The sequence below is a fragment of the Ischnura elegans genome, chromosome 8, assembly GCF_921293095.1.
Source record: "Ischnura elegans chromosome 8, ioIscEleg1.1, whole genome shotgun sequence".
NCBI lineage: Eukaryota > Metazoa > Arthropoda > Insecta > Odonata > Coenagrionidae > Ischnura > Ischnura elegans.
Genome location: NC_060253.1, coordinates 51,753,739 through 51,777,882, shown reverse-complemented (window position 1 = coordinate 51,777,882; position 24,144 = coordinate 51,753,739). Strand labels below are relative to the sequence as shown.

The 24,144-nt window shown below is 40.1% G+C and overlaps 2 protein-coding genes across 4 annotated transcripts; both read left to right on the top strand.

Moving 5' to 3' along the window:
- The first annotated feature begins 982 nt into the window (after positions 1 to 982).
- Positions 983 to 11,014, top strand: LOC124164412. The gene is made up of 6 exons (XM_046541736.1): positions 983 to 1,039; positions 9,638 to 9,725; positions 9,816 to 9,943; positions 10,034 to 10,211; positions 10,333 to 10,387; positions 10,843 to 11,014. Exons 2-6 carry the CDS (start codon positions 9,638 to 9,640, stop codon positions 11,012 to 11,014), a joined length of 621 nt encoding a protein of 206 aa, XP_046397692.1. The 5' UTR covers positions 983 to 1,039.
- A 6,721-nt stretch (positions 11,015 to 17,735) lies between these two features.
- Positions 17,736 to 22,678, top strand: LOC124164001 (ras-related protein Rab-18-like). 3 transcript variants are annotated; one of them, XM_046541151.1, is made up of 5 exons: positions 17,736 to 18,054; positions 18,176 to 18,279; positions 19,647 to 19,838; positions 20,357 to 20,482; positions 21,722 to 22,678. In XM_046541151.1, exons 2-5 carry the CDS (start codon positions 18,202 to 18,204, stop codon positions 21,824 to 21,826), a joined length of 501 nt encoding a protein of 166 aa, XP_046397107.1. In that variant the 5' UTR covers positions 17,736 to 18,054; positions 18,176 to 18,201; the 3' UTR covers positions 21,827 to 22,678. The 3 variants fall into 3 exon arrangements, with proteins under 3 accessions (XP_046397107.1, XP_046397106.1, XP_046397105.1); XM_046541150.1 differs by having other exon boundaries at positions 18,173 to 18,279; XM_046541149.1 differs by having other exon boundaries at positions 18,162 to 18,279.
- The last annotated feature ends 1,466 nt before the right edge of the window (positions 22,679 to 24,144 follow it).

Here is a 24,144-nt window from a genome sequence, read left to right as displayed (position 1 = left end):
AATCTGTCTGTTCTGCATTCTATCTCTCTTATTTTATTTATATGATCTGATCTTCCGTAGTACGTTGGCGTCCGCAAGATATGGTTAACTTCGTCAGAAAAGACACTGCTCTTGAATTTATCTAAAAGGTTTAGTCTATTTTTCAATCTACGGTCCGACAGAGATTCCCATCCGAGTTTCGAATCAGCATCACTGGTCAACAACCGTAGAATTGGTTTGACGCAGCTCTCCACCCAGATCTCCAATTTCCTCAAAAATTCAAAATTATTAATTGCATTTCATTGCTTGGGGAACAAACATTGAATTTTTTTGGAAAAAGTTTCTCACCCAAGATGTTGTAAATTTTCCTTGAGTTCTGTAACACGAAAGGTAAAACAGTAAATATAAATGTTATTTCATATTTCCTATTTGACCAATTCATACCGAGCTACAACGTGTTGATGGTTATCTTTGGTTTGTGGAACGCTACATTTGAAAGATTCGATACCAAATAGCGGCGAAACTGTGTTTTTCGCAGAAAACTTGTGAAATCCGTTTGTAAGTGTTTAAAAAAAATCAAAAGGAGAAAAATAAATTTATAAAGACACTTGAGCGATTTATGATTAAAAATGAAATCCACCGAAAAAAAATCACGTTCATTTTCCATAAATCCGAAAACCACAATTCAGAGCATGAAATGTCATTTTTTTCACGATCAGTAAGAGATTACAAAGGCTGCGACATAACTCATAAATAAAAAAGTGTATGACATGGATGTAGATGTCGATACGCCAGGAAAGGCTAAGTTTTGCAAGATAGTAACAAAAGAAACCGCAGCGCACCTTTGGCGCCGTTAAACCAGGCACGGGGGGTGGGGGAAAAATGTTTACAACGGGATTGGTCGCAGGCGGCCAATAGGAATTCTTCTATCACGAGCAACTAGGATTTGGGAAACCAAAATACGTAGACACCCTGCGCGCGTAATTTCATTGTTCCACCAGCCCTCAGCGAGACTGCAAGCAGAGCAACAGCAATCGGAGGTCTTCGTGGTGCAGAAAGTGTAAGTGACTATCTGGAATATCGTCTAAGATATTTTCCATAAACGACTTACGCGAAAATCAGATTGCACTAATTTATAGTAATAATTTTTAGAAAATATTACAATTTAAGTGCTATTAGCATACTCACTTTCGCACATTTTTTAATCCGTTATTGCATGGTCTCTTTTTAGATATTTCATTTTAGATAATATTTAAATGTAACTGTAATTAGAATATTCCCCTTCACAATTTCTTTTATCCGCTATTGCATGTTTTCTTTTTCACTTCATTTTTTTTAACATTTGCCTGCATTTGAGGGAGAAGGAGTCGGCGAAGAATTTGTGTTATATTGTCATTTGTGGTACCTCGTTTTTTTCCCTGTGCAATACGCTCTTGTACGTGGCTTTGGTAATCGCAGATTAGATTCGAGAACTTAATCCGTGTGTTGATATGGAGTTGGTGAATATGCCGACAAAAGGTAGTCTTTGCGCTGCGTCTTTGGGCGAGTTTTTCCTTTCGAAGGGGTACACCTTTCCCAGTATCGAGTGCGGGGGGTATAAGGAGCAATCTGCTTTCGGTGCGGCGGCGCTAGAGTTTTACGGGGTCAACGAATACACCAACAGGCGTAAACTTAACTGTTTCTGGAGAAGAAATAAAGTGGTGCGGGATAATGTTAAGAGGGGCGGTGTTGCTTAAGTTAAGGTGTCCGACACCCATGCTGCACCCATCAAATGGAAGCAGTTCCGTAGAAGGAAGGCGTTGCTGATAGCTGCTGGTTGGAAACTCCTCGATAGGAGTAAATTGCACTGTAATGAAAGCGTTAGCTTAAGAAATTCCGATGATTTCGACGAGTTCTCAGTGTTATCAAGTAACGTAGGCAGAGGGGTTGATACGCTAGAGGCAGTCACGGTGGCTGAAGGGGATGTCGATGATGGTGATGCGGTAGGAGTGTATTCGACGAAGTTTCGGTGAAAAGCGTGAGAGATGGTGTCGAAACCAGGGACGTTGATGAGGTAGCGACAGCGGTAACGGCCGAGATTGAGGCTAATTATGAGTGCGGCGATGAAGTGGCAACTAGTTCAGGGGTTACTTATGCATTTCGTAAGCCCGTCGGTGAAATTGAGGGGGAGTTTCACTTCAAATACCAGGAATGGAGAGATATCTTTACGGGAGGCAAATTGGTGCGTGGGAAGTGGACACACGTGGTTTGCGATCGGTTTGCGGTAGTCAACCCGTATTGCGTTCCCCTTGTTAAGGACCATCGCGTAAGTAAGCGCCTGAAAAAAATCGTCGTGAGAGCGTATTGCAAGCACCATCAGTGCAAGACTTTCACTCTCATAGTTTATAATCCTTTCGCGTGTGATGAAAGTGACGTCCTGGTTCGCATCTATAGCGTAGGCAGCTTTAATCACGGTAAGGAGAAGTTATCGCGTCCGCTAAGTGGCATTAAGAGGGAGGAAACTAGGAAGAAGGTGGTAAGCAGCGGCGCATTTCCATATCGAAAAGATTCAATCCTTCGCTCAGATAATGACGTAGTAAAGAGCGGTAACATGTCAGGTATTCATTCGCTCAGTGTGCTGCGAAGAGCGCGAATGGAAGAGATTGCTTCGGGGGACTACTGCGCAAACCCCATTCTAGATGTTTATCAGATGTACGTGAGAGGGAGGAGGATAAATACATACAATTTTTTGGCTTCCCTATGGTCGTTCATTGCTTTTCGCGTAGATAGATCGAGATTATAGCATCTCTCCCTTCGTATGATAAACCCATCCTTTTCTTTGATGCGACGGGGTCAGTCGTTAAGCCGTTTCCGGGAAGTCGGAAGAGGGTGCTCTACTACGCAGGAGTAGTAAATATTGGGAATGTTATAGTACCGGTCATGGAGATGGTAACGTCATCTCATAACACTGATTCATTGGCAAATTTCTTGTCATCGTTCAATTACCGTGCGAAGGTGGTTACAGACAAACGCAAGTCTCTCTTCAAGGCGGCGGTTTGCGATTTCAGTTTCGATCATTCATGCCATTGTTTTGTCTTTCTCAAGGTGTACTTTAACGCGGTATTTAGAGGTCGCATATGAGGAGGTTAATGGCCGTACGGAAAATATTATCGAGGTTCCCGTGTATATATGTTGCGCTCATTTCATTCGAATTGTTGTCAGGAAGTTGAGCCAATCTTTCGAAGAAAAAAAATCGGGTATTTTTGCGAGATGTCGTAGCATTATTAGTCAGGGCTACGTCATTGCGTGTCGTCGATAGCGTAATGAAAGACATCATCACCCTTTTATGCAGTAGGAAATCAGATGATAATCAAATAGAAGCCATCAATTCATTCAAACGCTTGATTTCCGAAAATCCTCCTGCGCCGTCGGAGGAATTATTGAAAAGTGACGTTGCTGAGGAATCGAAGGAGCCACGCGATAGGCTGTATAGAAGAAGTCCGTTTTTCCGTCGATATAATGAAATGCTTGAGGCATTCAACGACATTTCACGCGGAGAAGAGAATCAGGTTTTGCAAATGGTTGTTGAAGCGACTAATCCCATTCGTACCGTCATGGTCAAATATTCTGCGCGGAGAGAAAGAGGGGTCTCTAGGAGTTACTTTCAGCAACTCGTCCGTTGAACGCTGGTTTGGTTTGGTTAAGAAATCGATATTAGGATCCCAGTTGCGTTTAACGTGTGGCAGATTCGTTCGGGCAGTAAGACCCACAGTCGAAATACAACTTGGCATCCCGGCGACAGAGAAACAGGTGTCGGTATCCAGGCGAGGGGAAGATCCGACCATGGAGAGGGAGAAATGGAGAAAGAGGCAGCGTAGACAAAGACGCGATAAGGGAACGTCGTTTGAGGGTAAGAAAATTTTATCTTTTGCGTTGAGTAAATCCATTCCCCGCGATCCACGTCCAAAGGTATGGCGAACGGAGGGTGTGAAGACGGAAGTACATCACCCTCATTTATCAACTGCAAGCAACGGTTTAATTTGCGATAAAAACTATTTCCAAAGCAGCGCTACCGTAAAATTACGATATGTTATGGGATACGTGGGTAAAAACCATTCACGCGTTTACCTTGAAGATTTTTTGACGTTGTTAGGGAGGAGTTGGCTTGTAAATTTCATCATTGATTCATTCGCGTGCGTCGTTACGGAGAACAATGGCAACGTCGAGTACATTACATGCGAATCGTCACAGAATGCGATAGAAGGGAAATTGCCTCCTAAAAAATTTGCGCCAGATGTCAACTTAGCGAATAAAATTCTTTTAATGCCGTATAATGAAAACGGTAACCATTGGTGTCTTTTCTACGTAAACTTCCGCGAAAAAACTATTTCATTTCTTGATCCAAGACGCCAGGCGCCCCAGTTACAGTATTTCAAAAAGTGCTTGAATACATTAAGGAATAGAGCCCGCGCGCTGAAGGAAGAGTTCGAACCCAACTGGGAATATAAATCGTTCAATTACCCGCAACAGAGTGACACTTACAACTGCGGCATCTACGTTTGTTATTACATTGCGAAATTAGCAAATAGTCAAGAGTTAGGATCGTACCTTGACCCAAGTAAGTACCGGGAAGAAGTTATGAAAGTTGTTGTGGAAGGCTTGAAATGCGTGAATGACATCTGCCCGTTATGCGACCGAGGCGATTTGATAGATGACCCTCCTTGGGTGTCCTGCGATTTATGTTCCAGGTGGTTTCACTTGAGGTGCGTAGAAACGTCGTCCTCGAAAGCGGAAATTGAGAAAAAGACGTGGATTTGTGTACTTTGCAGCAATTGGCTAGGGAGTGTAGGCACCACACTACGAAATGACGCTCCCGTTAATAACACACGCCAACAAGGAAATTTGTAAATTGTTTGAAATATTTTCATTTTAATACATGATACTCATATACTTTTATGTGCCGAATCCAAAGCTGACCTTAGTCTTTTTGTATCACCCATCGTTTCCCATTAATATGTAATTTAATGTTAAGTCTAATACCCCTATAAGACGTGTCTAGGGAAATCAATGATAAGCTGTGTAACATCATAGAATTGTTTGTTTTAATTTTTTGTATTTCTGCGATGAATAGCTTGCTGCACTTCTCGGTGAAGTACATACAGTAATCCCCCATTATCTCTGTTCGTGAAAGCTACTTTTTCAATTTTTTTTCAACAATAGAAAAACTGTTAAATACTAAAAATGTTGCTAGCTATCGTAAATTCAAATGTAAAATGTGATTAAATGGTGGGTGGTACAACTTTTTAAGCATCACATTTGGATTAAGCAACTTAAAACATTACATTACATCTACATCTACATAATACCCTGCGAGCCACCTCTAGGTTACAATGAGGTTAGACTGACTTCTGGCGTTCCTCAGGGTAGTGTCATTGGCCCTCTCCTATTCCTTCTTTATATAAACGACATTGGCGAAGTAGTGCAGAGTAAGTTACGATTATTTGCAGACGACGCTGTAGTTTACAGAGACATCCGTTCCAGCAAAGATATAGATGAACTAACGAATGACCTTGCTGCTATCCAAGCTTGGTGCGATGCTTGGCAGTTAGAATTAAATTTGGAAAAATGCGTCGTAATGAATTTCTGGAAGAAGAATAACTCCCTACAGCGTAACTATGTCATTCGGGGCACGCAGTTAAAGGCAGTTGAATCTGTGAAATATCTAGGGGTTAGACTCAATAATGATCTATCGTGGAATTAACATATTCGAGAAATAACCGGTCAAGCTAATCGTAAAATGGGTTTTGTTAAAAGAATATTGGGAAAGTGCGACGACAAAGTGAGAGAAATTAGCTACTTTTCCCTCGTTAGACCACATTTGGAATACGCTGCCAGTGTTTGGGACCCTCATGATAAAGGCTTAATAACAGAGTTAGAACGCGTGCAAAGAAGAGCTGCCAGGTATGTGAAAGGTCGTTACGATAGTCTTGTTAGTGTAACTGACCTCTTAAATAAACTCGGATGGGAATCTCTGTCGGACCGTAGATTGAAAAATAGACTAAACCTTTTTGATAAATTCAAGAGCAGTGTCTTTTCTGACGAAGTTAACCATATCTTGCGGACGCCAACGTACTACGGAAGATCAGATCATATAAATAAAATAAGAGAGATAGATTGCAGAACAGACAGATTCCGAATGTCATTTTTTCCACGATCAATAAGAGATTATAACGGCAGCAATAGAGCGCGTAAATAGATTGCATGACTTGCGGTGTAGCCTACTAACCTATTTAAAACTTACTGCATGTTTCTGAATTTCTATTCTATATTCTATTTCTAACAGCATATAGTAGTATAGTTTGTTATTATACGGGACGTTTCTTGGACGGTGTGGTGTGCATGTGGGAGTCCAAATGCATGCTGCATGCTGGTGATTGATCACCCCCTGCCAAACACCCTAGAGGTGGCTCGCAGGGTAATTTGTAGATGTAGATGTAGATGTAGGGTGTTTGGCAGGGGGTGATCAATCACCAGCATGCAGCATGCATTTGGACTCCCACATGCACACCACACCGTCCAAAAAACGTCCTGTATAACAACAAACTATACTACTATATGCTGTTAGAAATAGAATATAGAATTGAAATTCAGAAACATGCATTAAGTTTTACATAGGTTAGTAGGCTACACTACAAGTCATGCAATCTATTTACGAGTTCTATTGCTGCCGTTATAATCTCTTATCGATCGTGGAAAAAATGACATTCGGAATCTGTCTGTTCTATAATCTATCTCTCTTATTTTATTTATATGATCTGATCTTCCGTAGTACGTTGGCGTCCGCAAGATATGGTTAACTTCGTCAGAAAAGACACTGCTCTTGAATTTATCTAAAAGGTTTAGTTTATTTTTCAATCTACGGTCCGACAGAGATTCCCATCCGAGTTTATCTAAGAGGTCAGTTACACTAACAAGACTATCGTAACGACCTTTTACATACCTGGCAGCTCTTCTTTGAACGCGTTCTAACTCTGTTATTAAGCCTTTTTCATGAGGGTCCCAAACACTGGCAGCGTATTCCAAATGTGGTCTAACGAGGGAAAAGTAGCTAATTTCTCTCACTTTGTCGTCGCACTTTCCTAATATTCTTTTAACAAAACCCATTTTACGATTAGCTTGACCGGTTATTTCTCGAATATGTTTATTCCACGATAGATCATTATTGAGTCTAACCCCTAGATATTTCACGGATTCAACTGCCTTTAACTGAGTGCCCCGAATGATATAGTTACGCTGTAGGGAGTTATTCTTCTTCCAGAAATTCATTACGACGCATTTTTCCAAATTTAATTCTAACTGCCAAGCATCGCACCAAGCTTGGATAGCAGCAAGGTCATTCGTTAGTTCATCTATATCTTTGCTGGAACGGATTTCTCTGTAAACTACAGCGTCGTCTGCAAATAATCGTAACTTACTCTGCACTACTTCGCCAATGTCGTTTATATATATTACAATTAGGTACGTTCAGGGAAAAAGTTTTGGTAATTGTTAGCCTGTGTTATTTCTATGTCGCGTCCCTACATTTTTTCTGCCGCCTATCTGCTGCTTAATTCGGTGGATAGGCCTTCCCGAAACTCGTTCATACACATGAATGACAGGTCGCATAGGCGGATCCAGGGGGGGGGGCACGGGGGCACGTGCCCCCCCCAGACCCTTAAAAATATGCTAGATTTTTAATACGGTCCCATTATCATTTCGTTCGTTTTGTATGACGAGGTATCCTTGTGCCCCCCCTGACCAAAATCCTGGATACGGCCTTGCTTGTGCCCCTCCCAGAAAGAAATCCTGGATCCGCCCCTGACAGGTCGTCGCGTTCTAGAGACACTTCGTTCGTTCTGCACCGCATAAAATTTTCCCCGTGAGGGCACCCCCTGCTAAACACCCTATAGGTGGACCGCGTGGTGTTACGTAGATCTAGATGAACCTCAAAGCTGCCTCAGCGCGGCGATAGGGGGCATTTCAGCAGTTATTGCACTAACCCCGCATTGTATTATCATACGCATGTTTCTTGTTTTGCTTGAGCATGACCCTCTCTTATCCCAATGCTGCCTCAACGCGGCGAGAGGGTGTAACAGGCAAATGCTTCCTGAGGAACACTTGCCTGCGAAAAATTTCTCTTTAGATTTTGTCGCGAATGCAGCCCACATTTGGCTCCTCATACAAGTGACGTTTGCCAGCGTCCACTACATCTACATAATACCCTGCGAGCCACCTCTAGGGTGTTTGGCAGGGGGTGATCAATCACCAGCATGCAGCATGCATTTGGACTCCCACATGCACACCACACCGTCCAAAAAACGTCCTGTATAACAACAAACTATACTGCTATATGCTGTTAGAAATAGAATATAGAATTGAAATTCAGAAACATGCATTAAGTTTTACATAGGTTAGTAGGCTACACTACAAGTCATGCAATCTATTTACGAGGTCTATTGCTGCCGTTATAATCTCTTTTTAATCGAGGAAAAAATGACATTCGGAATCTGTCTGCTCTGCATTCTATCTCTCTTATTTTATTTATATGATCTGCTCTTCCGTAGTACGTTGGCGTCCGCAAGATATGGTTAACTTCGTCAGAAAAGACACTGCTCTTGAATTTATCTAAAAGGTTTAGTTTATTTTTCAATCTACGGTCCGACAGAGATTCCCATCCGAGTTTATCTAAGAGGTCAGTTACACTAACAAGACTATCGTAACGACCTTTCACATACCTGGCAGCTCTTCTTTGCACGCGTTCTAACTCTGTTATTAAGCCTTTTTCATGAGGGTCCCAAACACTGGCAGCGTATTCCAAATGTGGTCTAACGAGGGAAAAGTAGCTAATTTCTCTCACTTTGTCGTCGCACTTTCCTAATATTCTTTTAACAAAACCCATGTTACGATTAGCTTGACCGGTTATTTCTCGAATATGTTTATTCCACGATAGATCATTATTGAGTCTAACGCCTAGATATTTCACGGATTCAACTGCATTTAATTGGGTGCCCCGAATGATATAGTTACGCTGTAGGGAGTAATTCTTCTTCCAGAAATTCATTACGACGCGTTTTTCGAAATTTAATTCTAACTGCCAAGCATCGCACCAAGCTTGGATAGCAGCAAGGTCATTCGTTAGTTCATCTATATCTTTGCTGGAACGGATCAATGTTGAGTTCCCATTAATAAGTTTTGCGCGTCTAGTTGTTTCACTACCTTTGTGGAGACTCCGCTCTCTTCATGGAAACAATTGCTTAATAATCTACCGCCTGTGGCGTGAACCCTTATGAACACAGTACAATCGCAGGATGAAACGATGAAGCATTTGCCTGGCCAAAGCAATGGGTATGTGTAAATAATATTTGACTGCCATTCCATTCACAGAGTTATGAAGGTATGTCAATCGCCGGTTTTACGACCCAACTCTGCGGAACACAGACTGCGACTCTTCCAACGGATTTGCGGCTCACGTCGATGAATGAATTTATGGTTAACTTATCGCATTGCGAGACTTGTCGCTCCATTCGTTGTTGTAATATCCTACCGTGTAACTGCATGAGGAGGAATGGTGAGGGAAAGGTGAAGATGTGTGGGGTAGATGTGATCTGTACATTTCAACTCTTCTTGCCCTTCTTTTCAGATGCCGGCCTACCTCTGGGGCTATCAGTTGATGGGGGACAACCATGCCGTCCGCCTGGGGGAAAGACTAGGATATCCCCTAGAGGGAAGTAAGTGACAATTAATTCTTTACATTGGAAAACATGTTGCGGAAGCCTTAGAAAGTACTTGTATTCACGCTGCCATTCCTACGCCCCCAGGGTTTCCCCGGCGGATTGGCCTGGCGAGGAGTGGGGCCCACGTCCTCCATCTCCTCCAGGAGGTAGTGTCGGCGGCTGAGGTACCAGAGCGAACGATTATAATAATCGGCACCGATGACCTCAGGAATGTGAGTTTTTGGATACCAGTCTGTATTACTTAACTTGTGAACTTATTGATAACAATAAGTTATTCAATCCGTACTTCGCTTTTTCCACAGGGCACAAGCATCCGCAGGATGAAAGCCGCTTTTTACAGCCTCATTCGGGAGCTGTTGAGGCGGGGATGCCGGGATGTAGTTGTAGTAGAAGTTTTCCCGGCCCCCCGCCTGACGGAGACGATAGCCTCCCGAATGAGGCTGAAATCATATAACAGGTGGTTGCGGGGGTGGGAGCGAGGTAAGTCTACCTTCCTTTTTCCCCACCCTTCATTGCGGATTTTAACGCTGAAAGCTGTCAATAACAATTGCAATCGAGGAATATCCAGTGGGTAATAATGATTTCTTTCTCCGCATTACAGAAAGCATCCGGGTAATTGGGACGGGAGGATTATTTGACCATGAGAATTATGAGTCGTAAGTACCACAACATTGGAAAAATTCTCCTATGAGTCATGAGTCGAGACATTGTAAAATAACAGTATGCCGCTTCTGGGTACCGTATATGCATGTACATACAATGGATTTATGACAATGTTTAACCCTGCGATATACTACGTATGCGCTGTAATTACCTTAATGCGATGTAACAACAAAATGAGGCCTACATGACTGGAATTACCTTTTCCATAAACATTTGTGGGCCTACGCACACACACACACCATCCATATGTTTGAACCACCTCAAACATTTCGTCATTTTGACGTGGTCTGGACTGCGTGGAGTGCATGTGGAAGTCGACTTGCATGCTGCATGACGGTTTTTAATCAACCCTTGCCATAAACGGAAGAGGTGGCTTCCAGGGTATTATGTGCATGTAGAGAACAAACATGAATAAAGATTTCTTATTGCGGTTTTCTGTTACTTGCAGATTAATCAACGGAAGGAGAGACCATATACATTTGAACGATCGTGGATACCAGCAATTATTAAAAATTTTGGAAAATAAAATTTTTAAAATTTACGTTGTGTGTATACTTCCACTTCCTCTTGTCTGCCTTTACTTGTATATCAGGGACGATTCGCGGAATATCTGCATATAGTACTATGCAGTGGCGGCGCGTGCGTATACGCATGTTAGCAAGTGCACACCCAAAGATGAATGCATTATAAAAGAAAACTATTCCTTTGCAACGAGAAGGATAAAAATCCTGTCTGAACATGCTAGAAACATGAATGCTACAGCTATCTCCTTTTCGAATTCACCGCTCTACAAGTGTGCGATCCAGTGGCATCGCGCCGGGCCAAAGGCATTGACCAGGCGCATTTTCGGTCTATGCGATCGCTATAGGTGCTCTGGCGGGACGAAGTATGCGGGGGGGTATATGCAGTTCAAATGGGTGAAGGGAGCAGACTCAAAACGATGCGAGTGCGCAGGCGCATGTTTTTGGTGAGTGACTCGCAGGTAGTGTAGTGGTGTAGCGGGTATAGCCGCCACGTACACTGCCTGCGCCCAGGATCCTAGTCCGTCTACAGAGTCATCTGTAGGGCCATTTTCTACACTACTTCCTCATAGAGTGTAAGGAAAGGAGAATGAATTTCGCCTACCGTCACTTGTAAAGGCGTGTTTAGAAAAATTATTTTCATTCATGCTAATATTATTTCTGTTCATGCAATTTTAAGGTTATAATATGCCAGTTATATGTTTTGCTTGCGATGTATTCTATTACGACGAAATATGATGCTCATGGATTAGCATTAACATAATATAATTAAATCATCCTATATCTGCTCTAATGCACACCCTAGATAAATTACCACCAGCCGCCACTGGTACTATGTATTGGTGTCTTCTCTGCCATATGTTAAAGAACCAGCGAAATGAATGGACGCATAACTGAGTAATGATAAATATTATAAACTCATACCGTCGGTCAAGTCATAGCTTCGCGGCGAGAAATTACTACGTATTGCAGGTCCTGTAACTTGTATATCAGGGACGATTAGCGGAATATTTGTATATAGTACTAAGTATTAATGTTTTGTCTTCCATATAGTAAAAAACCAGGGATATGAATGGACGCATTACAGAGTATGTAATGATGAATATTATACAATAGGTAGGGAAATTGCATACTTTTTATAAACAGTATGCTGATATACCACAGTAAACACTTAGTACCGCAATATACTTTTTTCCGCTTAAAATTCAGTTTATACACTAGAAAATGACTCCCAAGAGTCTCCCGAGTTTCGCGGGCTAAAAAATACCGCCCCCACTAATCTTTGGCCGTGACGTCATAGTTCAGTAGGAGTCCAAGATCCAAGCCCAGTAACTGCAGGTTTGGAAGAGCCACGTTGCGTTTAAAGGAGAACATGGGTGAAATAAGGAAAAATTACAAGTGGGGCATTGTTCCGCTGTGCAATAACACCCCAGAAAAAATTTCGTTTGCATTCCACCGGGGGAAATAAGAAGAAAAGCCTCGATGCATGCCGTCTGTCGGGATGAGCGTTACGGAAAAAATAAGATTATAATAAACGGAATGATAAACCCGTGTGCCATGTGAGCGATGATAACTTTAATATAATTAATATTTCCATATTTCATTGACTGAATAACTTGAAACTGAGATTTTTCGATAATTCGGCCGCCGTAGAATAAAAACTCAACTTCTCAACAAAAATCGAGATAGGTGTTTCTCGATGGTTACGATGGGCTCAAATTATTTATGGCACTTGTTCAATTTCAGTTACGGAAGGACATAGAGAATTCCATGATGTTTAAAATCAAGGGAGGAAATATGAAAATATAGAGCAACGTTGATCCTCATGCATTCGAGTGCCAGCCAAGAAGACAGCGTTTTCTTCTATACTGTCGGCGTCAAAATGATGTGCCGCTGTACTTTGCAAATTTATATCCTGGCTTCACTGCATGCTTTAATAATGGACTATACGTCATTTTAAAGGAAATTTTATCCTAAATTCTGATTTATTTTATTACAAAAAAATGAAAAATGTAGACACGGCCAGTTGCAATGAATGACTCCGCGCACCGAAAAATTAGCCGTTTTGTCAACTTCATGAACTTTGCAACTCAACCTAGGGAAAACTACTACGTCTACAGCATTCATCTTTCACATTAATTTACACTCATCAGTGCGGATTAATAAAATGGCTTTTGGGTATTTTTAGAACTTATATTTTGTTATAAATTAATGAAAATATTCAAACATTATCTTGTCCCATAGTTTACCCCTAAAGATAAAGGAAGTTGTAGATAGAAAAATAATGGAATCCAGAGGTGGTCACAAAAAATGAATCGCAGCATTCTTTGATTTTATTCTACGCCGTTGCCTGCTTTTCAGAAAAAGTTGAGTCACAAGAAGAATGTTCCGCGGCCCTTGATTTGGAAACTGTGGAGATAGAGGAAGACGTGTGGATCAGCAATTTCCATTTAGTTGGTTGCCAGGGTAAGCCAAGGATCCATTTAAAGGTTGTCAGGCCATGGCATCGTATAAAGATAGGACTGATGTGCACCACAGGGGAAATGGGGTGTTTGAGGGAAAGTCAGACCCAAAGTTGCCCAAAGAATGTGCAGTTCTATGTTGCACTTTCCCCAGTTAAAACCAAATAGAAATTGGATTGGGATGATATTTTCACCACGGGTTCCAGTGATAGTGAGAGTGCAGGTGATCATGGTCATCGTCGAAGGTCATCCCTCTAGGATTGCCGATACGGAATTTTTAAGTAACAACCGATCGCAATGACGATGAGCTCGCCTTTAGAGTAGGTTTCAGTTATATCGTGAGAAAAGCTCCCAAAATGTATTAAAGACTCTGTTTGGAAACCATTCACATTTTAATGCTACTTTAGGAAGGATTTCATCACAAAAGTAACTTATTAACACCTGAATACGTTGTGTTTATTATATTGATCGAAGTGCGATTGACCGATTCTTTCTGCAGAATAGGAAGTGGCTTCGAGGTTTTTGAGTCACAAGATGGTAGATTGTGCTGGAAGTTCGTCTATATTATCGCTACTAAATTGAAACATTAATATAGCCTGGCTTCCTCAGAGCTTCCTGTCGCTCTCCAGGCAAGGTATTTTTAAGTTGAAAGTATCATCGTCAGCTTCGAGGTGGAAATAAGTTCACCATAAGACTACCGGACTGCCAAAAGAATACACATTTCTCATGAGTATACGCTTTCGCCAATATTATACGCAAGTCTCACTTTGTTATGAACTATAAAACATTTCAGATGCACATCAGCTACCTTTCCATTTCTCGGCATCGACTTTCCGCGCCGACGAAGTCTATGGTTTCACTGAAATACCCTGTTATCATGCCGCCGTGCCTCCTCGTACTGCACTATGACGTCACTTTTCTACCAGCCAATCATCGGGCGTTTTCGCTACTCACTTGCATTTGAAAATTCTCGTGAATTTTGATGCATTAAATATCACAAACCACGTCATAAAATAATAATAAAAACTTTCACCGCGGTATGCAGTCATACATTTTTATATAATTTTGGGGCTATTGATTATATCTGAAATATATGCAAGTTCCCTATTACGCCTTCCGGAGAATCTCAGCTTTGCGGCGAGAAAATAGTAAGTATTGCAGGTCCTGTAACTTGTATATTAGGGTCGATTCGCAGCATATCTGTATATAGTATTATGTAATGATGTCTTGTCTTTCATCTATCAAAAATCCAGCGAAATGAATGGACGCATAACAGAGCAATAATGATTTTTAAACAGGTATACCTTCCGGCGAATCTCAGCTTCGCGCCGAGAAATTACTAAATATTGCAGGTCCTGTAACTTGTATACCAGGGACGATTCGCGGAACATCTGTATATAGTACTAAGTATTGATGTCTTGTCCGCCATATATTAAAAAATCAGCGATGTGAATGGACGCATAACTGAATAATGATAAATATAATACACACTCCTACCGTCAGTCAAGCCACAGCGTATACTTGATTATCTGCGCTCATGTGGGTTGGTATGCATGCTTGGGTTGGGAAAACTGTGGTCAAAGGTAACACAACTACATAAATACTCTACACAGGATTCTCCACTCCCTTGGTTCCTGTGATTCCCACCGATCGCATCAAATAGCGGCGCTGATGTAGCGAGCCCCGGTTGTCACGCCCACAAGAGGCACGCTACGCGGCGAATTTGAATCCATGTCTCAATCGTTCATTGCTAAGAAATAAAGTTCGTGTCAACTGTCCACGAAAATATAACTATCACCGTGAGTTTATGTAGTTTCCTGGTGGTGAAAATGTACGTAATCACAAAATCGGTACGCTAATTCACGTTGAGAGAAGGGAAGAATAAGTGGGTAAGGAAACGCTGTTAACTTTCCCTAGCCTGAATTAAGTTTGAGGGCCCATAGATATCAACCATGTCTTTAAACTTCCGACACCTATGTTTTAGAGAATTAAGAATGATTCCTGCGCAGCTCATAAAGAAGAGCACTCGTTGACATCATTACCAGACCACCTAGGCACACTTGGGGAAGGGTCAGATCCGGTATTAGGACCATAGCAAGAATTTTTATCATACAGACTGTCCCAAGGGTCGTGTGTCATTTTTGACCTGTAATTTTAGTAACTTTGCATGGAGCAATATTCATGAAAATTGTCACACTTATGGGGAAAGGTCCTAAGTTTTGTTAAGTGTAAGCAAAATTTTACAATTTTGACCTTTTGACCTCACAAAGTGGGTCCAAACCAAAAAATTGAATTTGCCTTATGGGGTTTCAATGTTAAAAAAATCGAGATAGACAAAAGTGTGAATTTCATTGACCAATATGTCAATTCTTAGGTTTTCGGACACGAGAGAACCGAAAATAACACTTTTATTTACGAATATTCAACCGTTGACCCAGTAAGGCCACCGTCAAGGTCATAAGGGTGGCAAAAGGAATAGCATACCAACAAAGGTGTCGATCCATGGGTTTTGTAGGGTGCCCAAGTCATTGGTATTGTCCAAATACCCGTATTATTCACTAATTGACCTCCGAGGGTCACCACGGGGGTCAAAGGTCATAGAGTTAAAAGTCGGGCAATCATAAAAACCAAGGGGTCAAATCATAGGTTTTGAAGGGTGCCAAAGTCGGTTAGGCTGTTCGTAGATCCGTATTGTTGATATTTTGACCTCCGAAGGTCACAATTGGGGTCAAAGGTCATAGAGTCAAACGTCGAGCCATCATGACAACCAAGTTGTCAAACCATAGGTTTTCAAGGGTGCCAAAGTCGGTTAGGCTGTTCGTACATCCGTATTGTTGATATTTTGACCTCCGAAGGTCATAATGGGGGTCAAGGGTCATAGAGTTAAATCGGCCCACCATGACAGCAAAAGAGTGTAACAATGTGTTTTAAAGGGTGCCCAAGTCAGTTTTGCTGTTTTCAAATCCATATTGTCGACTTTTTATTACCAGCGAGGGTCACAATGGGGTCAGAGGTCATAGAGGCATGTTTTGAAATAATAGGAAAAAAACAACAAAACAACCTTTGGTTGGGGACATTAGTTTTCCTATTATTTCAAAACATACCTCTCTGACCCCATTGTGACCCTCGCTGGTAATAAAAAGTCGACAATATGGATTTAAAAACAGCAAAACTGACTTGGGCACCCTTTAAAACACATTGTTACACTCTTTTGCTGTCATGGTGGGCCGATTTAACTCTATTACCCTTGACCCCCATTATGACCTTCGGGGGTCAAAAAATCAACAATACGGATCTACGAACAGCCTAACCGACTTTGGCACCCTTCAAAACCTATGGTTTGACACCTTGGTTGTCATGATGGCTCGACGTTTGACTCTATGACCTTTGACCCCAATTGTGACCTTCGGAGGTCAAAATATCAACAATACGGATCTACGAACAGCCTAACCGACTTTGGCACCCTTCAAAACCTATGATTTGACCCCTTGGTTTTTATGATTGCCCGACTTTTAACTCTATGACCTTTGACCCCCGTGGTGACCCTCGGAGGTCAATTAGTGAATAATACGGGTATTTGGACAATACCAATGACTTGGGCACCCTACAAAACCCATGGATCGACACCTTTGTTGGTATGCTATTCCTTTTGCCACCCTTATGACCTTGACGGTGGCCTTACTGGGTCAACGGTTGAATATTCGTAAATAAAAGTGTTATTTTCGGTTCTCTCGTGTCCGAAAACCTAAGAATTGACATATTGGTCAATGAAATTCACACTTTTGTCTATCTCGATTTTTTTAACATTGAAACCCCATAAGGCAAATTCAATTTTTTGGTTTGGACCCACTTTGTGAGGTCAAAAGGTCAAAATTGTAAAATTTTGCTTACACTTAACAAAACTTAGGACCTTTCCCCATAAGTGTGACAATTTTCATGAATATTGCTCCATGCAAAGTTACTAAAATTACAGGTCAAAAATGACACACGACCCTTGGGACAGTCTGTATGATAAAAATTCTTGCTATGGTCCTGTATCCCCAACCGCTTATTTTCCCTCAGCTCCCAATCGTAGCCTGAGCTGCATCCGGGCACAAAACACCGAGATTTACCCATGATATTTCGTAAATATCTTACTGGTGGAGAAATACTAAAAAAAAACACCAAAATCGGTGAAATTCTCGGCTCACAGAGGATGATAACAGCCGCTCACTCATAAGCCGCCATTGACAACAAGCCAAATGAAAGGAATAGTAGTGTCGGTCGCGCCACAAGTGGCAAAAGTTGGAACTTGAATTAATGCGCGGGACCCGTGTTCAAATTATGACTGCTACCGCCACCTAGTGGGGCCTCCTTAGTAATGTAAACTCTATGCACAACTAGCTGGGTTTTGGTTTTCGCTGATTGTTTCTATTAATTTTTATCTGGCTCTGGTATTGCTCTGTGGGAAAATACTGTGATGTATATTAACTGGAAAATAACACGTACTACGCCCTTATTCCCACTCTCATTCATCTGTTGGAGGTGATTGGAGATAGTGTTAAAGAGTTAAAAACATTAAGATAGCGGGTGAACTCAAATGTAACCCTTTCTGTTATTCTCGCTCCCTCTTGAAATGGGGCAAAATGGGAGGATAAAAATAATATTTTCGGGGGAAAGTAAGACGGGAAAGTCAAGGTAACGACTCCGTAGAAGAAATCGATCACTGTTCTTTTGCCCATCATGTTACCTTCACCGGTATCAGTGCTTATGTTACTAATTACGCCTAATTACTTATTGTCCAGTCTTATACAAGCAGGCAGCAGCGGTTATACTGGAAGGCCAATGAAAGCAACTGTGGGAGTGGACTTGAGCTTCGTAACTGTAACTGCCAATGGTCGGGAAGTGTCATTGGAGTTATGGGTGGGTAAAGTATTTGAAATTGTTCACGAACCAGCAGTGTGGCCTCTGAATTTTGCCTATATGTTAATCGGTGAATTAGAAATTCATATTTCTGCTCCGATGTATCGCATAGCTAACAGGTGGATACACCTGTTGGATACGCGCTCAAAATATGAGTAAGGGTTTCTCGAGGTATCTAATTTTAAATTATGGGTTAGCGACAAATAGATTCTATATGTGATCTAAGTCATTATCAGGCCTAACCCCAAATCCACAGATTGCATCTGGGACGGGGTGCCATCCATGGCTGAATATTTTAAAGTTGAAAGGGAATGCTGCCTGAGGGGTCATTAACTCACACCTAAAATTGTTGTTCATTTCAAGAATGTGGTGGATTAAATCATTAGTTCATAATAGAAAAAAACATTGAAAGTTTCCACCCACTTTTCATGAGATGCTGATGCAATTAGAGTTCTGGTTGATTGACCCATTCTGGGAGAACTGCTCATTGACTGACAGAATCTCTCAAAAGAGTAAGGTCATCTACCGACTGCACTAGGGCAATGCGAGGAGAATAGGATTTGCTGAAGAGCGGTGACCCCCCTCAGCTGGTGCATGCATCTCCTTATCTGTTAAGGCCTGTTTACAGAGTACATTAACACGTACGGGTTAATGTCTAAATGTATGAACGTGAGAATCAATGCCAAAATGCACCGTGTAACCACCCAACTTGTGTGAATGCATGCACAGAAAATAGAACCTGTTCTAATTTGGTTCATGCATTCGTACATGCTCCACAAAAAATCATTCACGCAAACAGACATTAACTCGTACGTGTTAATGTACTCTGTAAACAGGCCTTTACAGGGTTAATGCAGATGATTTATAATGGTGAAATGCTAAAGAATTAGGTAGCAGATTGAGAAATGGAGAAATACAGGTGTCTTTCATTTTCGATCTCTCCTATAATTGAAGAAAAATGGCGAACAAGCCAATTATCCTTAGCCATTATGAAGGATTTTTAAGCAAATGCATTCTACACCTTGAAATTTGACTTGAATATGAGCTTAAAAGCCTCATGCCTACTTACTACACCCAAATGTTTAACCCTCACTGTTACAATAGCATATGCAACCTCAAGAGCATTCCACACCCACATTCTCTACTTATACAGTGATTTGCATTGCCCAGATTTTTATAACCTAAGGTGAAAAAACAAGTATTTATGGTTTACATTATTATATTATGAACCATAATGGACTAACTCCATAAGTATAGATTCAAGGCTGGGAGGTGGTGGTAAAATTATTATAATGCATACTAGAAAAGATCGCTGTTCCTGTATTATCAGTAGTATATCATAATGGTATGGTTTATTTTTTCATCAGGACACGGGAGGTCAAGAAAGATTTCAAGCATTCACACCATCATATTATCGTGGTGCTTATGGTGCTATCCTAGTGTATGATGTCAGTGATAGGAGGACTTTCATAAGAGTTGGGTCGTGGTTGAACCAAATAAAAATGTTTGCTACTGATGAAAATATAGTGATTATTCTGGTTGGAAATAAAATAGACTTGGTGAGTATAATTATTGAGACTAAAAGTAACTCAAATACATGATGTATTCATCCCATTGTGAACTAATTATGTATTACATATAATCTTCTGAGGCTCTCTTTTCATCAATTATGGATGAATTTAGAAATTTAGCAAACACAAGTTGTGCTTTAATGAAGTTTCCTACTGAAGGGAATACTGTTAACCAAAAGCCTTAGATTAGTTTATGTGGACTATAACACGAGTTGTGGAATAGCGACCGTTAATAGTTGAACTATTTAGTTTCTCTGGTATAAATTGGCCTTTTGTGGAAGTCGTTAACTTATCCCTTAATTTTCATCTCTGGAATATGTTATTATAGAATGCTGTTTTGCTACTTTCATTGCCTAACAATTGGATTCACATTAAATGCCTTAAGACCAGGGGTGCCAAGGGAAAATTTCAGGGTCCTAGTCCTTATTAGCATGCTCTAAAGAAACAGAGCCAATGATTCTTAGGCATAATAAGAGTATATTTAATCCATTAATTTCTTTTTAAAGGCTGTCCGTGAAGTATCCAGAGAAGAAGGTTTAACCTTTGCCAAAAAACACAATATATTATTCATTGAAACAAGTGCCCTTGAAAATCAATATGTGAGTCATATGCTTGAAAAGCTAGCAAACAAGGTAAGTGAATTTCATGAGTGCCAATAATAAAATATTTACAGCATAATGGAATGTAGTGATGATAATAAATTTGTAAAGACACCTATATATTTTTATTCTTTGCCTATGTGGCAAGTGTAAATTAAATTGCATGTGACTTGTAAAAATGATATCACTGTTAGATTTAGATGAGCTTTAAATTGGCTGGGCAGGAAAAGAATGCATTCGGTTTGCTGAAACAAAATTCTCGTCCCAAGTTTGAGTCTTACATTTAGTGTTAAATACAGCAAAGAACCATGTCTTCCAGGCCAGGGTACTCAATAATATGCCACCTCTGGTTTTGTTCAGTATTAAGCGGGTAATCCTCTGCTCTCGGCAAACATCAAACGTCGAGCTCACGTCTCCAGCATGGCCATTCTAATGCATTTATGCTCTAGGAACTGTCAAGAGCTACAAAACAAAAAACTTTGTTACTCAGGACCCTATGGGTTTACTAAGCTTCAGCCTTGGGCATCAAGATCTTGGGGCCTAGATTGAAATTGCTGGCAGAATTAATATTACAATATTCTAAAAAAAAACACTGGACCAAAAACAAGAGGGAATTCTACACTTATGATTAATAAACAAACAAAAAATTACGGGTTAAGATCAGAGAGTTTGGCTCATTGGGTCTGTTCGTTTGCATATACAAGAATGCATAATAAACAATAGTACATATAGTTAATAGGTTCACCGATTGCTTAGGCATTGCTTTGGTTAATACCAATCATAGCATGGTAATATTAATATAATTAATTTCCTATTTATTTCCTCCACATAATCCTTTGTGGAGGAAATAAATAGGAAATAAATTTACTCAAATTTAATATTTGTTCTTTAAATGCAGCTTGTTGAAATTTATTCAAGTTATTTGTCATGCAAAATAAAATTCTCCATGATGGAGATTCAAACCACTGGCCTTTCGGTCTGTGGGACACTGCGTTGTTTGTGTTCTTCAAATCACTTTGTGATTTTTGGCTCTAGTTCATATAGTGCTATGCATTTTTTCAGTAGGCCAGTGGATCAATTTTCAGTCTTGCAGAAATTTTACCTATTGGTAATTCTGGTAGATTATAAATTTTTGAATTGCCATAAAATTCCCTTGCCACTAATCTTTCAATTGGTGATAATCCATGTACTTTTCTCCTCTTTTGATCAATGATACTTTGCCAATTACTCAATTTATTTTATCTGGATTGAACTCTTCTGATTTCATTTCAGATACTTTCAACTCATCATATACCACAACGTGATACATCAAAAACTGTCAAGCCAGGAATATCTGCAGAACAAGAGAAACAGAAAACGGGAGGTTGTTGCTCCTAGTTAGTATACACTAGAGGTGGATGATGAGGATTTTCTCACTCTATGGGTGTACCTGCGGTATTTCAACAGATTTTTAAAATTTTATACATTCTAGCACATATTTGTGTTCAGTGTTCAATATAAATCCTTGTGAACCATAGCATATGTGTTGCCAAAACTTTTTAACAGTATCTGGAAACATTGTTGCAATGCTTTTACCAAAAAATTATTTACTGAGATGTTATGGAATTTTGTGTCTGTATATTGTGTACACAGTTTAAACCCTGTTATGTAATAATACTCCAAAAATTCCTTTATGTCAGGCTTCGAATGTGTTGAGGTTGGTATTTCCCTAACTTTGGCACAAAATTTTTTGGGTTTAGTGATCCTAACTTGAGCTTGGAAGTTATCAATAACACTATATATTCACCGTTGCTGATGTTGAAGTGAGAATCTCTTGACTTCAAAATATTGGATGCCAAAGGGAAATTGTCCCCCCAGGAAATTCTCTTTTCCTTGATTCTTAATTTTTATATTTGATGATTTGATAGGACCCCCAATTTTTATTAAAAAATATGTTAATTTTTGCTAGTTTTATATTTTTTTCATCCTCGTAAAGAAGTAAAGGGAGTATATATGTGTATTATAATAAATATATGTAATGTGTTATTAACTGTCAGAATATCTTTTCATTGATCTTTTGAATCAGGATTTTACTCTGACAACATTTTGATTGTTCTCATGAAGTATGTTATCATATATGGCAGCCAAATTATTACATAATTGTTGTATTTTCTTGTTATCTGTTCACTGTTGTAAGTGAATGTTGTAAAAATGACAATAAACCCTGTTTTTAATATTTGGGTTAATCTATCTAGAGCAATGTTCATTCTTCAGCATGTTTTCTGATATTATTCTTAATTATTCCTTCTCATATTGGTAGTTTTCATAGAGATATTTCTGCATATGAAGAATGTATAAATCCTGAGGTATGCTCTCCACCAACACCTAGTAAATGTCGTAAAAATTATTGGCTAAGCATTGATTTGATGTTGAAAGCTACTTTTTTAATTTTCTGTCTATCACTGTCTGCATAAATTTTCCTCCTATCTGGATCCTCTTCTTATCTTTCTTCTGGATCCAGAGGGGTTAGTAAGGGCTACCCCCCCCCCCCCTTTGGGTATCCAATTTACTCTCGATGGAATGGTAATTTTGTTCGGACCCCTATTACGGCTGGGAGGTTAATGCCATCTAGGTCCACAGCTTTCCCCCTCCCCCTCTCTTATTCCCATCTTGGATCCGGCGCTGTCACTATTCTATAGAGCTTCCCTAACATCATAAAGCTGTATCAGTACATAAGTTAAAAAAAAACAATTGTTTGGGAAATTACTGTTTTCTCAGATCAGCTAAATGATAAGCTGTGAAACTTAACATAGTAATGGAGATTTATTGGATTCGATTGAAAATTAACTTTAATAATGTGATTTAATCTGGTGATCTCTTGCATGTGTCAATCGGACAAAAGCTCAGTGCTTCCAAAGAGACATGCACATTAGAGATTTGTAAAGGATGTTCTAAAGGGGTTGATAGTTGGTATAACATTTGGATGTCTCTAAAGGCCGTTTTACACGGATATCAGAATTGCAGGGTAGATCAATTGCATTCATTTCTAAAATTAAGTGGAATTGTGCAAATGCATGAATGAAGTTAGAACGGGCTATTTTACCATCTCACATCTATGCATTCTCGCATGTGATTCTAGCAATGCACCGCTTTACGCGATGCAATTTAGACTGTGCCTTCATGCACAATGTCTGATTGTGTAAGTACGTGCCCATAGTGTAAAACGGCCTTAAGACATTATAATGTTAAGAGATTATAATCTTGCTGATACATACAGGTGCATGGACAACCTTTAAATCGATATCCTTTGGGTGAATTATATTGAGTATGTGGCCTATCCAGGGGAAATAACTGTTCTTCCTTCCAGTTCAGTCTTTACTAAATAAAAATTAATATAAGGTGAGTATATGGAAGAAGGTGGTGTCCTCCTCCTTCCATATATTATAATAGGTACCTAAGTACCGTGCATAAAATCCCTTAACAAAACCAATGAGTAGATAATTATGGCATATATCAATGTGCTTATTACTATTATGGTTGAGGATCAAAGATAAAATTGTAGGTCACCTACTGGATGATGAATCAATCAAAAAAACACCCAAAAATAATAGGTACAAAAAAGTATGTATTCTGATCAGTTTCCAATGATGTGTCCTTTTGAAAGAACTTCCTGTGAGGCAAAACTTGAAATATCCAAAATTGGTGAATTTGTTAAG